The sequence below is a fragment of the Oncorhynchus kisutch genome, linkage group LG30, assembly GCF_002021735.2.
Source record: "Oncorhynchus kisutch isolate 150728-3 linkage group LG30, Okis_V2, whole genome shotgun sequence".
NCBI classification, from domain to species: domain Eukaryota; kingdom Metazoa; phylum Chordata; class Actinopteri; order Salmoniformes; family Salmonidae; genus Oncorhynchus; species Oncorhynchus kisutch.
In genome coordinates this window covers 44,867,615-44,885,114 of record NC_034203.2, presented here as the reverse complement: position 1 = coordinate 44,885,114, position 17,500 = coordinate 44,867,615, and the positions used below count along the sequence as shown (strand labels likewise).

Here is a 17,500-nt window from a genome sequence, read left to right as displayed (position 1 = left end):
TTTAGGGTCAGTCACAGTGGTCAGGTATTCTGCCACTGTGTACTCTCTGTTTAGGGTCAGTCACAGTGGTCAGGTATTCTGCCACTGTGTACTCTCTGTTCAGGGCCAGTCACAGTGGTCAGGTATTCTGCCGCTGTGTACTCTCTGTTTAGGGTCAGTCACAGTGGTCAGGTATTCTGCCGCTGTGTACTCTCTGTTTAGGGTCAGTCACAGTGGTCAGGTATTCTGCCGCTGTGTACTCTCTGTGTAGGGTCAGTCACAGTGGTCAGGTATTCTGCCGCTGTGTACTCTCTGTTTAGGGCCAGTCACAGTGGTCAGGTATTCTGCCGCTGTGTACTCTCTGTTTAGGGCCAAATAGCATTCTAGTTTGCTCTGTTTTTTTTGTTAATTCTTTCCAATGTGTCAAGTAATTATCTTTTTGTTTTCTCATGATTTGGTTGGGTCTAATTGTGCTGCTGTCCTGGGGCTCTGTAGGGTGTCTCTCTCTCCGTCTGTCTCTCTCACCGCGTCTCTCTCTCTGTCTCTCTCTCTGTCTCTCTCTCTCTCTCTCTCTCTCTCTTTGTATCTCTCCATCTGTCTCTCTCCCCGTCTATCTCTCTCTCTTTGTCTCTCTCTCCATCTGTCTCTCTCTCTCCCCGTCTCTCTCTCTCCCCGTCTCTCTCCCCTGTTTCTCTCTCTCTCCCCGTCTCTCTCTCTCCCTGTCTCTCTCTCTCTCGCTCTCCCCTGTCTCTCTCTCTCTCTCTCTCTCTCTCTGTCTCCCCGTCTCTCTCTCTCTCTCTGTCTCCCCGTCTCTCTCTCTCTCTCTGTCTCCCCGTCTCTCTCTCTCTCTCTGTCTCCCCGTCTCTCTCTCTCTCCCCGTCTCTCACTCTCTCTCTCTCCCCGTCTCTCACTCTCTCTCTCTCCCCGTCTCTCACTCTCTCTCTCTCCCCGTCTCTCTCTCTCTCTCTCTCTCCCTGTCTCGCTCTCTCCCTCTCATATTTAAGTGGCTTTAATGGCATGGGAAACATAAGTTTACATTGCCAAAGCAAGTGAAATAGATAATAAACAATAAAAAATTCACAGTAAACATTACACTCTCAAAAGTGCAAAAATAATAAAGACATTTCAAATGTTAATAATTATATTATATATCTTGCTGCTGTGATGGCACACTGTGGTATTTCACCCACTAGATATGATAGTTTTTAAATTATTTGTGGGTCTGTGTAATCTGAGGGAAATACAGTATGTGTCTCTAATATGGTCATACACACCGGCAACCACACACAAATGGGTACAAAACCCACAAAGACAACAACATAACATGTAATGAGGGAAATTGAGACCAGGTGTCTGAGAAGACAAGACAAAACAAATGGAAAATGAAAAGTGGATCGATGATGGCTAGAAGACCGGCGACGCCGACTGCCGAGTGCCGCCCGAACAAGGAGAGGAACCGACTTCGGCGGAAGTCGTGACACTGAGTCTGTACATAGTCAAAGCTTCCCTTAAGTTTGGGGTCAGTCTCAGTAGTCAGGTATTCTGCCACTGTGTAGTCTCTGTTTCGAGCCAAATAACATTGTAGTTTGCTCTGTTTTTCTTTCCAATGTGTCAAGTAACTCTCTTTTTGTTTTCACGTGATTTGGTTGGGTCTAATTGGGTTTATTTTTTTATTATTTTTCGGATCCCAATTAGCAAATGGTTGTAACGTTAGCTAATCTTCCTGGTGTCCAACACCAATTAACAAGACATTTCAAACAACCACAAATCAAGACTTCAATTAAGTAAAAAAATCCAGAAAATTACATTGTAGGATTTTTTATTAATCTAATTGCAAATTATGGTGGAAAATAAGCATTTGGTCAATAACAAAAGTTTATCTCAATACTTTGTTATATACCCTTTGTTGGCAATGACAGAGGTCAAACGGTTTCTGTAAGTCTTCACAAGGTTTTCACACACTGTTGCTGGTATTTTGGCCCATTACTCCATGCAGATCTCCTCTGGAGCAGTGATGTTTTGGGGCTGTTGCTGGGCAACACAGACTTTCAACTCCCTCCAAATATTTCCTATGGGGTTGAGATCTGGAGACTGGCTAGGGCACTCCAGGACCTTGAAATGTTTCTTACAATGCCACTCCTTCATTGCCCGGGCGGTGTATTTGGGATCATTTTTTGGGATCATTGTCATGCTGAAAGACCCAGACACGTTTCATCTTCAATGCCCTTGCTGATGGAAGGAGGTTTTCACTCAAAATCTCACGATACATGGCCCCATTCATTCTTTCCTTTACACGGATCAGTCGTCCTGGTCCCTTTGCTGATACAGCCCCAAAGCATGATGTTTCCACCCCCATGCTTCACAGTAGGTATGGTGTTCTTTGGATGCAACTCAGCATTCTTTGTCCTCCAAACACGACAAGTTGAGTTTTTACCAAAAAGTTATATTTTGGTTTCATCTGACCATATGGCATTCTCCCAATCTTCTTCTGGATCATCCAAATGCTCTCTAGCAAACTTCAGACGGTCCTGGACATGTACTGGCTTAAGCAGGGGGACACGTCTGGCACTGCAGGATTTGACTCCCTGGCGGCGTAATGTGTTACTGATGGTAGGCTTTGTTACTTTGGTCCCAGCTCTCTGCAGGTCATTCACTAGGTCCCCCCGTGTGGTTCTGGGATTTTTGCTCACCGTTCTTGTGATCATTTTGACCCCACGGGGTGAGAGCTTGCGTGGAGCCCCAGATCGAGGGAGATTATCAGTGGTCTTGTATGTCTTCCATTTCCTAATAATTGCTCCCACAGTTGATTTCTTCAAACCAAGCTGCTTAACTATTGCAGATTCAGTCTTCCCAGCCTGGTGCAGGTCTACCATTTTGTTTCTGGTGTCCTTTGACAGCTCTTTGGTCTTGGCCACAGTGGAGTTTGGAGTGTTACTGTTTAAGGTGTACCTAGGATGAACATTACAGGCCTCATCTTTTTAAGTGGGAGAACTTGCACAATTTTTGGCTGACGATATACTTTTTTGCCCCACTGTATCTTCTGGGCCCGAGTGGCAGGCCATTTAATTTGGGCATGCTTTTCATCCAAAATTCTGATTGCTGCCCCCTACCCTAGAGAGGTTAACAAACATTCAACTAGTAGACAATACAGACAATTAAAATACCTGACAGGAAACACATTTAACATTCAGTTGATGCTTTCTATTTCCTGTCCAGTCACATGGTCTATCTCATTAGATGTTCTTTCTACTTCCTGTCCAGTCATATGGTCTATCACATTAGATGTTCTTTCTACTTCCTGTCCAGTCATATGGTCTATCACATTAGATGTTCTTTCTATTTCCTGTCCAGTCACATGGTCTATCACATTAGATGTTCTTTCTACTTCCTGTCCAGTCACATGGTCTATCACAATAGATGTTATTTTATGTTTTTCTTGAAGGTGAATTTATGTTTGCCTGAGAAATATGGACTGGTAAAGAGTTCCATTCAGCTATAGCTCTATATAAAACTGTAGATTTAAGGCGATTTGTCCTTGGCTTGGGATGTCTTAGCTGCCCTGAATGTGCCTGTCTGGTTCTGTGGTTATGCGTGTTGTTAGTATATACTAACTGGCCTGGAAAATATTGTGGTTTTTTGAAGAATATAACATTCCTAAAGAAAATCGGAAGACTGGACAGTAATTTGTTTTTAACGTGAGGCCATGAGAGATTCTGATGCATTTGAATAATATTTATACGGATAGAGCAACGAAGCGCTAATCTGGCAGCCCTGTTTTGAGAAATGAAGAGCTAATCTGGCAGCCCTGTTTTGAGAAATGAAGAGCTAATCTGGCAGCCCTGTTTTGAGAAATGAAGAGCTAATCTGGCAGCCCTGTTTTGAGAAATGAAGAGCTAATCTGGCAGCCCTGTTTTGAGAAATGAAGAGCTAATCTGGCAGCCCTGTTTTGAGAAATGAAGAGCTAATCTGGCAGCCCTGTTTTGAGAAATGAAGAGCTAATCTGGCAGCCCTGTTTTGAGAAATGAAGAGCTAATCTGGCAGCCCTGTTTTGAGCCATTTGGAGCTTTTTTATATCTTCCTTTGCTGCAGATGACCATATAACTGGACAGTACTCTAAGTGTGATAGGACCAGGGATTGACCATATAACTGGGCAGTACTCTAAGTGTGATAGGACCAGGGATTGACCATATAACTGGACAGTACTCTAAGTGTGATAGGACCAGGGATTGACCATATAACTGGACAGTACTCTAAGTGTGATAGCACCAGGGATTGACCATATAACCAGACAGTACTCTAAGTGTGATAGGACCAGGGATTGACCATATAACTGGACAGTACTCTAAGTGTGATAGGACCAGGGATTGACCATATAACCAGACAGTACTCTAAGTGTGATAGGACCAGGGATTGACCATATAACCAGACAGTACTCTAGGTGTTATAGGACCAGGGATTGACCATAGAACCAGACAGTACTCTAAGTGTGATAGGACCAGGGATTGACCATATAACTGGACAGTACTCTAAGTTTGATAGGACCAGGGATTGACCATATAACTGGACAGTACTCTAAGTGTGATAGGACCAGGGATTGACCATATAACTGGACAGTACTCTAAGTGTGATAGGACCAGGGATTGACCATATAACTGGGCAGTACTCTAAGTGTGATAGGACCAGGGATTGACCATATAACCAGACAGTACTCTAAGTGTGATAGGACCAGGGATTGACCATATAACTGGACAGTACTCTAAGTGTGATAGGACCAGGGATTGACCATATAACTGGACAGTACTCTAAGTGTGATAGGACCAGGGATTGACCATATAACCAGACAGTACTCTAAATGTGATAGGACCAGGGATTGACCATGTGACCAGACAGTACTCTAAGTGTGATAGGACCAGGGATTGACCATATAACTGGACAGTACTCTAAGTGTGATAGGACCAGGGATTGACCATATAACAAGACAGTACTCTAAGTGTGATAGGACCAGGGATTGACCATATAACCAGACAGTACTCTAAATGTGATAGGACCAGGGATTGACCATGTGACCAGACAGTACTCTAAGTGTGATAGGACCAGGGATTGACCATATAACTGGACAGTACTCTAAGTGTGATAGGACCAGGGATTGACCATATAACAAGACAGTACTCTAAGTGTGATAGGACCAGGGATTGACCATATAACAAGACAGTACTCTAAGTGTGATAGGACCAGGGATTGACCATATAACAAGACAGTACTCTAAGTGTGATAGGACCAGGGATTGCCCATATAACTGGACAGTACTCTAAGTGTGATAGGACCAGGGATTGCCCATATAACTGGACAGTACTCTAAGTGTGATAGGACCAGGGATTGACCATATAACTACCACCGATACATCTTTAGAACAATGTTCAGCCATGGTGGTAAAAATGTGATTGATACAAGTTGATGATGCGATACCAGACCTATTAGTGAACATTCTGGTTGGTGATGTCACAACTTGGGTCAGGTTGGAAACAGAATTATGTTTCTTTCTCATTGGACAGTTGGTTTTCAAAAAATCTATAACTGATTCAAGTAATTTAGCCAGATCCTAATTGGGATGTCTAATTTTATGTTCCTTTTGATGGCGTAGAAGGCCCTTCTTGCCTTGTCTCTCAGATCGTTCTCAGCTTTGTGGAAGTTGCCTGTGGCGCTGCATCCCTGTCTCACCCCACGGCACTGGAAAGAAACGTGTTTGTGTTTTTTTGCCAATTTTAACCACATACTTGTTTTTTGTCTTCATGGATTTTGTAATGTCATCTGTTTTTCCCCCAACATCAGTTTCCATCAGTTTGTATAGCAGACCCTCTGAGTCGACCCTCAGACCCTCATGCCAAATTGAGTCAAAAGCTTTTTTGAAATCAACAAAGCATGAAAAGACTGCCTTTGTTTTGTTTGGTTTGTTTGTCAATTAGGGTGTGCAGGGTGAATGCATGGTCTGTCGTATGGTAATTTGGTAAAAAGCCAATTTGACATTTGCTCAGTACATTGTTTTCATTTAGGAAATGTATGAGTCTGCTGTTAATGATAATGCAGAGGATTTTCCCAAGGTTGCTGTTTACGCATATTCCACGGTAGTTATTTGGTCAAATTTGTCTCCACTTTTGTGGATTGGGGTGATCAGTCCTTGGTTCCAAATATTGGGGAAGAAGCCGGAGCTAAGGATGACGTTAAAGAGTTTAAATCTAGCCAATTGGAATTTGTTGTCTGTATATTTGATCATTTCATTAAGGATACCATCAACACCACAGGCCTTTTTGGGTTGGAGGGTTTTTATTTTGTCCTGTAGTTCATTCAATGTAATTGGAGAATCCAGTGGGTTCTGGTCTTTAATAGTTGATTCTAAGATTTGTATTTGATCATGTATAAGTTTTTGCTTCTCTCTCTCTCTCTCTCTCTCTCTCTCTCTCTCTCTCTCTCTCTCTCTCTCTCTCTCTCTCTCTCTCCATCGACATCCCTTCATCACTCTCTCGCTCTCTCCATCGACATCCCTTCATCACTCTCTCTCTCTCTCCATCGACATCCCTTCATCACTCTCTCTCTCTCTCCATCGACATCCCTTCATCACTCTCTCTCCCACTCCCCATCACTACAAGCAACTCCTTTCAACCTCTTCTATCTCTCCCCCTCCCTCCTCTCCCTCTTGTAATGTCTCCCTCTAGAGGTAAAGGATGGATTGTTGGTTATCTAAAGCTATCATTAGGGGTTTGGCCTCTGTATAGATATGAAAATGATTTAATAAGTGTAAAAACCATGTCATTACCTCGATGGGATCGCTCTCTGCTATCACTGCCTAGTGCTGATGTGTAGTAGAGGAGGCAAACAAATATGCTCATTCTCTCTAGACCTCACAGGCATACAGAGCTTAAACACCGCCACACACACAGACACACACAGACACACACGGCTTAAACACACACACTCGCACACACTTTCTCTGAGACCTCTCCTGCAGGGAGCCAGGCAGTTTATATTGAATTGGTAAGAGAGCAATAGAGAGATAAGTGACAGCAATACCAAGCAGAGCGGTTGGTATCAGATCAGAGCGGTTGGTATCAGATCAGAGCGGTTGGTATCAGAGCAGAGCGGTTGTTATCAGAGCAGAGCGGTTGGGCGGTTGGTATCAGAGCAGAGAGCGGTTGGTAGCTGCTTGGTGGCTTCTGTTTGAGCAGCTCAGATAGCGCAGGACTGTGGATTAATGTGCATAAACACACACACACACACACCAAGGCTGTTTTACTGCATCAGGAAGGATTCTTTAGTTGAAGAAACACAACTCTCCTGTTCTACCTCTTTTCATTCTGTTATGGTTATATCAGGGGGGGGGGGGGAGCTCAAAGGCAGAGATCCTCATCAGCAGTGAAGTGTTTTCTACACTCCTGGAAGCAGCCTGTGTCTAAATGTAGTTGGGAACACAAGCACTGAGGCTTCCTCTAATCGGTGTGTGTGTGTGTGTGTGCTGTGTGTGTCTGTGTGTGCGCTATGTGTGTGCGCTGTGTGAATCTGCTAGCGTGCAAGTGTGTGTCTGATGTGTGTGTGTGTGTGTGTGTGTGTGTGTGTTAGTGTGTGTGTGTGTTGAGCGCTTGGCTGAGGCAGTCTGATCTAATCGATGCTATCCTGATAAAGATGGTCTCTCCAGAAGCCCCGGTGTTGATCTGATAAGATAATTATTCTCCTGACGCAGCCAGGGTTGACTCTCTTTGGCGCACACACACACACACACACACACACACACACACACACACACACACACACACACACACACACACACACACACACACACACACACACACACAGAGAGACACACACACACACACACACACAGAGAGAGACACACACACACACACAGAGACACACACACGCACACACATAGAGAGAGACACACACACAGAGACACACACACATACCCGGCACACACACCCAAGCTTGCATATTTATACAGCGCACACAGACACACACACACACACACACACACACACACACATATTGCTTGTCTCCCAGTAAAGTGGGTCTGTCGTGGACATGCTCAATTTGTTTCCCTTCATCTAGGACTAATGTCTTTCTCCTCTACCCAGGGGCTGAGAGCACCAATTCACACACACACGCACGCACGCACGCACGCACACACGCACGCACGCACACAACACAGCTGGTTAGTGCTCAGGGCACCACCTCCCCAGTCCAGGACCCTCTTCATCAACAGCGTTATTTTCCTTTTAATCATCTTGTTATCTATTTAGCAGGATAAAGGTTAGATGTTGGATGAACGGCACATTAGAATTAACATGACGTCATAATGTGCTGATAATTTAGAAAACATTATTTAAATGTCAAGCCACCTTCATGATGAAAAACACACTAATAGTTCTATCTAAATGTCAAATTCTAATTAAATTACATCGACTAGGGAAGAATAGAGGGTAGGGGAAAGGGGAGAGTAGGGGAGAGTAGGGTGGTAGGGGAGAGTAGGGGAGAGTAGGGTGGTAGGGGAGAGTAGGGGAGAGTAGGGTGGTAGGGGAGAGTAGGGTGGTAGGGGAGAGTAGGGGAGAGTTTTTTAATTTTAATTCTTAAAAAAATAATATTTACCTTTATTTAACCAGGCAAGTCAGTTAAGAACACATTCTTATTTACAATGACGGCCTGGGAACAGTGGGTTAACTGCCTGTTCAGGGGCAGAACGACAGATTTGTACCTTGTCAACTCGGGGGTTTTGAACTCGCAACCTTCCGGTTACTAGTCCAACGCTCTAACCACTAGGCTACGCTGCCTCCCCTGTCCAGGAGACTGGTTTTATACACCCAGCTGTGTGAGGCTTGGTATCTACATATAAACACAGAGTAGGGTGGTAGGGTTAGAGTAGGGGAGAGGGGAGAGTAGGGTGGTAGGGGAGAATAGGGGGTAGGGGAGAGGGGAGAGTAGGGTGGTAGGGGAGAGTAGGGTGGTAGGGGAGAGTAGGGAGTAGGGGAGAGGGGAGAGTAGGGTGGTAGGGGAGAGTAGGGGGTAGGGGGGTAGGGGGAGAGGGGAGAGTGGGGTGGTTGGGGAGAGTAGGGGAGAGTAGGGGAGAGTAGGGTGGTAGGGGAGAGTAGGGGAGAGGGGAGGAGAGTAGGGTGGTAGGGGAGAGTAGGGTGGTAGGGGAGAGTATGGTGGTAGGGGAGAGTAGGGGAGAGTAGGGGGTAGGGGAGAGTAGATGGGTAGGGGAGAGTAGGGTGGTAGGGGAGAGTAGGGTGGTAGGGGAGAGTAGGGGGTAGGGGAGAGTAGGGTGGTAGGGGTTAGGGGAGAGTAGAGTAGAGGGGAGAGTAGGGGAGAGGGGAAAGGAGGGGGTAGGGGAGAGGGGATGGGAGAGTAGGGGGGAGGAGAGAGTAGGGGGAGTAGGGAGAGTAGGGGGTATGGGAGAGTAGGGTGAGTAGGGAGAGTAGGGGGTATGGGAGAGTAGGGGGAGTAGGGAGAGTAGGGAGAGTAGGGGGAGTATGGAGAGTAGGGGGTATGGGAGAGTAGGGGGAGTAGGGAGAGTCGGGGGTATGGGAGAGTAGGGGGGAGTAGGGGGAGTAGGGAGAGTAGGGGGAAGTAGGGAGAGTAGGGCTGTGTGGGGGGTAATTTGTCCACTGATTTACCAATCTAGGGTACCAAATCACACCCTATTCTCCATAGGTCTCTATATGGGGAATTGGGTGCAATTTGGGATGCTACCTTGGATGAAAACCAATCTAGTTACCTTCCCTCGGTCACCAGTAGTGCTTATTGATCTGTGGCACTAATTTCAGAAAATAGTGAATGAAATGCACTCCAAGACCACTATTTAATGGCAACTGGTAGTACATGCACCTGTAGCCTGGCTCTGGGTGGCACAACATTATAGTGAATGAAATGAAACGCTTCTTCAAATACATCCAGATACTAGAATACTACTCCAAATACATCCAGATACTAGAATACTTCTCCAAATACATCCAGATACTAGAATACTACTCCAAATATAGCCAGATACTAGAATACTTCTCCAAATATAGCCAGATACTAGAATACTTCTCCAAATACATCCAGATACTAGAATACTTCTCCAAATATAGCCAGATACTAGAATACTACTCCAAATACAGCCAGATACTAGAATACTTCTCCAAATACAGCCAGATACTAGAATACTACTCCAAATACAGCCAGATACTGAAAAGCTAGAACTTTGCTGCTTCGAGGCATACTTTCATAGTACCCACCATTTTACTCTTCATCTTTAAAAATGTGACCATATTGTTTGATATTAAAGTCATATTTCCAGTACTTACAGATGTAGGATCTTAATTTGATAAATTTATTGCAGGAGCAATTAAACCTCTTACGAAAATGACTTTTATATCAATTATATTCCACATAATAATTCACATTTCCAGGTTGGCTGCGGGATTATTTTCTTTCTCAAATCTAAAGAATTTAAAATATAAAACATCTGTAGGATGTTCCTCTCTGGAACGCAGCCTCTCAAACATTGGACGATTTACTAAGGCAGCTCCTTTAAATATAATACTAGAATATTTTGAGAACATAAGGAACCCCTGTTGTTGTTGTTGTTGTGGTGTTTATATGTAGATACCAAGCCTCACACAGCTGGGTGTATAAAACCAGTCTCCTGGACAGGGTAATGCAATGTATACGGTCACAGTGCTTCTACACCTGCATTGCTTGCTGTTTGGGGTTTTAGGCTGGGTTTCTGTACAGCACTTTGAGATATCAGCTGATGTACGAAGGGCTATATAAATACATTTGATTTGATTTGATTTGATTTGACAGTAGATTGATAAGTTAAAAGGTTCTCCACCTCATCGACTGTCACTCATACACCCTCTCTGTGGAGACCTCCCAAATGCCACCCTGTTCCCTATGTAGTGCACTACTTTATGGTAGTGACCCCTGTAGGCCCTGGTCTAGGTCTCTGGTCTATAGTAGTACTACTATATAGGGAATAGGCTCTGGTCTATAGTAGTGCCACTATATTGGGAATAGGGCTCTGGTCTATAGTAGTACCACTATATAGGGAATAGGGCTCTGGTCTAAAGTAGTGCACTATATAGGGAATAGGTCTCTGGTCTAAAGTAGTGCACTATATAGGGAATAGGTCTCTGGTCTAAAGTAGTGCACTATATAGGGAATAGGCTCTGGTCTACAGTAGTACTACTATATAGGGAATATGTCTCTGGTCTAAAGTAGTGCACTATATAGGGAATAGGGCTCTGGTCTATAGTAGTGCCACTATATAGGGAATAGGGCTCTGGTCTATAGTAGTACCACTATATAGGGAATAGGGCTCTGGTCTAAAGTAGTGCACTATATAGGGAATAGGTCTCTGGTCTAAAGTAGTGCACTATATAGGGAATAGGTCTCTGGTCTAAAGTAGTGCCACTATATAGGGAATAGTGCTCTGGTCTAAAGTAGTGCACTATATAGGGAATAGGGTTCCATTTGGGAGGCAACCTCTCCCAGCCAGCCACCCAGTTGTCTCTTCTTGAAATTCACACTTTAGTGCATTGGTCACTTTGAGAGCTGGTGGTCTAATTTGATTTGTGTGCCTGGCCACCCTGCCATTCTCTGGGCCTGCGGTGTAGCCGTTCCCCACTGCAGTGCAGCCAAGAGATAGTTACGCAAATAAGAGAGCTTAAAGTTAGTTTTTCTGGATGGTTCTTCTTCGCTTTTCCTGAACGATATAGAGGAGAGGCCCGTCTCATTGGCTCTCCTCTCCTTTCCCCTGAACGATATAGAGGAGAGGCCCGTCTCATTGGCTCTCCTCTCCTTTCCCCTGAACGATATAGAGGAGAGGCCCGTCTGATTGGCTCTCCTCTCCTTTCCCCTGAACGATATAGAGGAGAGGCCCGTCTGATTGGCTCTCCTCTCCTTTCCCCTGAACGATATAGAGGAGAGGCCCGTCTGATTGGCTCTCCTCTCCTTTCCCCTGAACGATATAGAGGAGAGGCCCGTCTGATTGGCTCTCCTCTCCTTTCCCCTGAACGATATAGAGGAGAGGCCATAGTAATTAATTGAGTTATTAATTGGTCAGAATTATTCATTGGTCAGAGTTATTAATGGGTCAGAGTTATTAATGGGTCAGAGTTATTAATTGGTCAGAATTATTAATTGGTCAGAGTTATTAATTGGTCAGAGTTATTAATTGGCCAGAGTTATTATTTTGTCAGAATTATTATTTTGTCAGAGTTATTAATGGGTCAGAGTTATTAATGGGTCAGAGTTATTAATGGGTCAGAGTTATTAATGGGTCAGAGTTATTAATATGGGTCTGAAAAAAGTGTTTATATTGAGAAACCCTGAGAGAAAATGTGTTGTAGTCTTTCCATCGCTTGTTTGTTTTGTGGGGTTGAACTAAACTAACCTGATTGTCAACTTGCCTTTTACATCTGGTATCCATGCCTTTTTACCTCTGGTATCCATGCCTTTTACCTCTGGTATCCATGCCTTTTACCTCTGGTATCCATGCCTTTTACATCTGGTATCCAAGCCTTTTACCTCTGGTATCCATGCCTTTTTACCTCTGGTATCCATGCCTTTTACCTCTGGTATCCATGCCTTTTACCTCTGGTATCCATGCCTTTTACCTCTGGTATCCATGCCTTTTACCTCTGGTATCCATGCCTTTTACCTCTGGTATCCATGCCTTTTACCTCTGGTATCCAGGCCTTTTACCTCTGGTATCCATGCCTTTTTACCTCTGGTATCCATGCCTTTTACATCTGGTATCCAAGTCTTTTACCTCTGGTATCCATGCCTTTTTACCTCTGGTATCCATGCCTTTTACCTCTGGTATCCATGCCTTTTACCTCTGGTATCCATGCCTTTTTACCTCTGGTATCCATGCCTTTTACCTCTGGTATCCATGCCTTTTACCTCTGGTATCCATGCCTTTTACCTCTGGTATCCATGCCTTACTCTGGTATCCATGCCTTTTACCTCTGGTATCCATGCCTTTTACCTCTGGTATCCATGCCTTTTACCTCTGGTATCCATGCCTTTTACCTCTGGTATCCATGCCTTTTACCTCTGGTATCCATGCCTTTCACCTCTGGTATCCATGCCTTTTACCTCTGGTATCCAGGCCTTTTACCTCTGGTATCCAGGCCTTTTACCTCTGGTATCCAGGCTTTTTACCTCTGGTATCCATGCCTTTTACCTCTGGTATCCAGGCCTTTTACCTCTGGTATCCAGGCCTTTTACCTCTGGTATCCATGCGTTTTACCTCTGGTATCCATGCGTTTTACCTCTGGTATCCATGCCTTTTACCTCTGGTATCCATGCCTTTTACCTCTGGTATCCATGCCTTTTACCTCTGGTATCCATGCCTTTTACCTCTGGTATCCAGGCCTTTTACCTCTGGTATCCATGCCTTTTACCTCTGGTATCCATGCCTTTCACCTCTGGTATCCATGCCTTTCACCTCTGGTATCCATGCCTTTTGAAGGTTGTATGTGCGCTGTTGGGCAAGGAGACAGGTTTCCTCAATGGAAATGAGGATTTCCATCTACTATGTGTTGTGTGTTTCAGTCTGTGGGACAGAATGACACCTGCCGCTTTCGCAAATCAAGATTGCCCAGAAGATATTGAAAGGTAGAAGGTTGCTGAAATAAAATCAGTAATCTTTATGGCGTTGATTAAAAAGTTGGGAAGCCTTAACCTACAACCAACAACGTGATTTGTATAACTGAGATCAATATTCTCATTTGTCCCTGTCCGTCAAACACTGAGTGGACAAAATATTAGGAACACCTGCTCTTTCCATGACACAGACTGACCAGGTGAATCCAGATGAAAGATATGATCCCTTATTAATGTCACTTGTTAAATCCACTTTAATCAGTGTAGATGAAGGGGAGGAGACGGGTTAAAGAAGGATTTTTAAGCCTTGAGATAATTGAGACATGGATTGTGTATGTGCCATTCAGAGGGTGAATAGGCAAGACAACAGATGTAAGTGCCTTTGAACGGGGTATGGTAGTAGGAGCCAGGCGCATGGGTTTGTCAAGAACTGCAACGCTGCTGGGATTTTTCACAGTCGACAGTTTACCGTGTGCATCAAGAATGATCCACCACCCAAAGGACATCCAGCCAACTTTACACATCTGTGGGAAGCATCGGCGTCAACATGGGCCATTATCCCTGTGGAACATTTCTGCCACTGGGATTCTAATAGATATAATAATGTAGACCAGAGCCCTATCATTCTGGGATTCGAATAGATATAATAATGTAGACCAGAGCACTGTTATTCTGGGATTCGAATAGATATAATAATGTAAACCAGAGCCCTCGGGGATTCTAAAAGATATAATAATGTAGACCAGAGTCCTATCATTCTGGGATTCAAATAGATATAATAATGTAGACCAGAGCCCTATCATTCTGGGATTCAAATAGATATAATAATGTAGACCAGAGCCCTATCATTCTGGGATTCAAATAGATATAATAATGTAGACCAGAGCCCTATCATTCTGGGATTCAAATAGATATAATAATGTAGACCAGAGCCCTATCATTCTGGGATTCAAATAGATATAATAATGTAGACCAGAGCCCTATCATTCTGGGATTCGAATAAGCAACCCTTTTGTTACCTGCCGCCCCTCGACTTTAATGCAAGACACACACACACACATACACACACACGGACACGCACACACACACACACGGACACACACGCACGCACGCACACACACACACGAACACACACACGGGCACACGTACACACGCACGCACATGCTCACACGCACACACACACGGACACACACACGGACACACACACGCACACACACACACACGCACGCACACGCACACACACGTACACACACGCACACACACACACCATCCTTCAATCTGCTTATGGGTCTGCTTCTCTCTGTTTCCTTTGAGCCCTCTCTTTTCTGTTCTCTCCATCATTCTCTACCTTCACCGTTCCCTTCATCTTCTTTATTAAAGGGAAGAGAGAGAGAGAGGTATTTTCTCAGAGAGGCCAGGCAATAACAGTATGACAGTATGACAACAGTAGATTACATCTCTCTATCACTCCTTTATTTTCTCAGTTTTCCATCTTTCATTTAACAGCAGCCTGTCTTTATTCTCTCTCTCTCTCTGTCTCTGTCTCTGTCTCTGTCTCTGTCCCTCTCTCTCTCTCTCTCTCTCTCTCTCTCTCTCTCTCTCTCTCTCTCCCTCTCCCTCTCTCTCCCTCTGCCTCTCTCCCTCTCTCTCTCTCTCTCTCCCCCTCTCTCCCTCTCTCTCTCCCTCTCTCTCTCTCTCTCTCTCTCTCGCTCTCGCTCTCGCTCTCGCTCTCTCTCGCTCTCTCTCTCTCTCTCTCTCTCTCGCTCTCTCTCTCCATGTATGTACGTCTCTCTCTCCTCTCTCACTCTCTCTCTCTCTCTCTCTTGTTCTCTCAGACTTCAGTCGTGTCGTGACCTAATTTACTGGCAACCACTGACCACACTTGTAGTCATCACACTGATTCATTTTGATTAATGGATGTTTAGGAGGATTTACACAGATTTTTTTAAGAACACTACATTTTATAGTGATCATCAATCTTTTGTAGAATCATGTGGTTCAGCTTCTTCTGCTCTTGTGGCTCCCGCCGATGATTACTGAGACCAGAAACCATTACGGAGACCAGAAACCATTACGGAGACCAGAAACCATTACGGAGACCAGAAACCATTTTGAGACCAGAAACCATTTTGAGACCAGAAACCATTACTGAGACCAGAAACCATTACTGAGACCAGAAACCATTTTGAGACCAGAAACCATTTTGAGACCAGAAACCATTTTGAGACCAGAAACCATTACGGAGACCAGAAACCATTACTGAGACCAGAAAGCATTACTGAGACCAGAAACAAACCAGACTGGATACAAACAGTATTCCAGACAGAGAGGGCGAGTCCAGTCCACCTCTCCGATTCCTCCCCTCCCCTATCCTCTCTTCCCCTCCTCCTCTCCTCACCCCTCCTCCATCCCCCCCCCCCCCCCCCCTCATCCCCCCTCCTCCTCTCCCCCTTCTCTATAACCCCAGCATGTCAACCATGGTCTGGGGTTGTGTGTGTGTGTGTGTGTGTCTCCTGGGTAACAGTGAATGGAGCCCTGGCAGCTCCTAATAGGTGGTAAAGTGTTGACTTCCAGAGAAATGGACTGAAGCTTTAACCTGGGAGGGAAATTGATCCCATTACCTTGAGCTCTGGCTACTAGGCTGCTAGATTGCTCGCCTCCCGTAGGAGAGAGAGAGAGGGGGGGGAGAGGGAGGGAGATAGGAAAAAGAGGGAGGGAAATAGAAATGGGTTGAAAGGAAAAACAGAGAGGGAGAGAGAAAGAGGCATAAAAAGATAAGGTAAGGTAGTGGGGGTTGTGGTCTGGATATAAGAGGGGAGATAAAGACTATGTGATTACAGGTGATCGGATGGCTGTTGGGGTTGTGGTCTGTACTAAAAGACAGACAACGACAGATTATGTCTGGATAGTTTACTCTGTATCCATGTTGAGCTGATAGCTGGCCTGGACAGGGTGGGGAGGAAGGAGAGGGGGAAGGAAGGACGAGGACATGACATGGTCTGGAGGGATGATATGTCCTATACAGAGATACTGTCACCAGTAGGTCTAGAGGGATGATGTCCTATACAGAGATGCTATCACTAGTAGGTCTAGAGGGATGATATGTCCTATACAGAGATACTTTCACTAGTAGGTCTAGAGGGATGATATGTCCTATGCAGAGATACTATCACTAGTAGGTCTAGAGGGATGATATGTCCTATACAGAGATACTATCACTAGTAGGTCTAGAGGGATGATATGTCCTATACATAGATACTTTCACCAGTAGGTCTAGAGGGATGATATGTCCTATACAGAGATACTATCACTAGTAGGTCTAGAGGGCTCCTTTTGAAACCACAGAATGAACTGGCACAATCTAATACAGACAGCCAGACAGACGCATAATGTTATGTTCATTTTTGGAGATGAACAGTTTACATAATTTAGCATGACTGATTTTAAATAGCATCATGGATACCATTTGGCTCATTCAACACGTGTCCAGACATTTTTAATCAGGTTGCTGCTGTAAAAAATAGGTCAAAACACCTGGTTAAACCAATAGTTACATTCAAACAGACGTTGTTTTCTTCCACTACAGACCCAATGCATTGTACAACAGTTGCCTAGGTTAATCACACAGGCTAGCAAGTGCGCGCGAACACACACACACACACATTCCCAAACCAGAAGATCCTTATCCATCCATCCTGTATCCTCTAAATACCTGTCTTCTCCCCCTACAGAGCCAATCCACGCTCCCAGACGTCTGGAGGTAGTTGACGTCCAATCTAAACAAGTCACCATTCGCTGGGAGCCGTTTGGCTACAACGTGACGCGTTGTCATAGCTACAACCTAACGGTGCAGTACCGCTCCCGCGTGGCGGGGAAGGA

At 44.7% G+C, this 17,500-nt stretch overlaps 1 protein-coding gene across 1 annotated transcript in view; it reads left to right on the top strand.

Annotated features, from left to right (window-relative positions):
- Window positions 1–17,500, top strand: part of LOC109880607 (receptor-type tyrosine-protein phosphatase mu-like) — a 432,469-nt gene that overhangs the window by 150,634 nt on the left and 264,335 nt on the right. Inside the window, 1 exon segment of the mRNA XM_031810129.1 lies at window positions 17,353–17,500. This exon segment is cut by the window's right edge and continues 161 nt beyond it. Within this exon segment, the coding sequence (XP_031665989.1) occupies window positions 17,353–17,500 (148 nt within the window).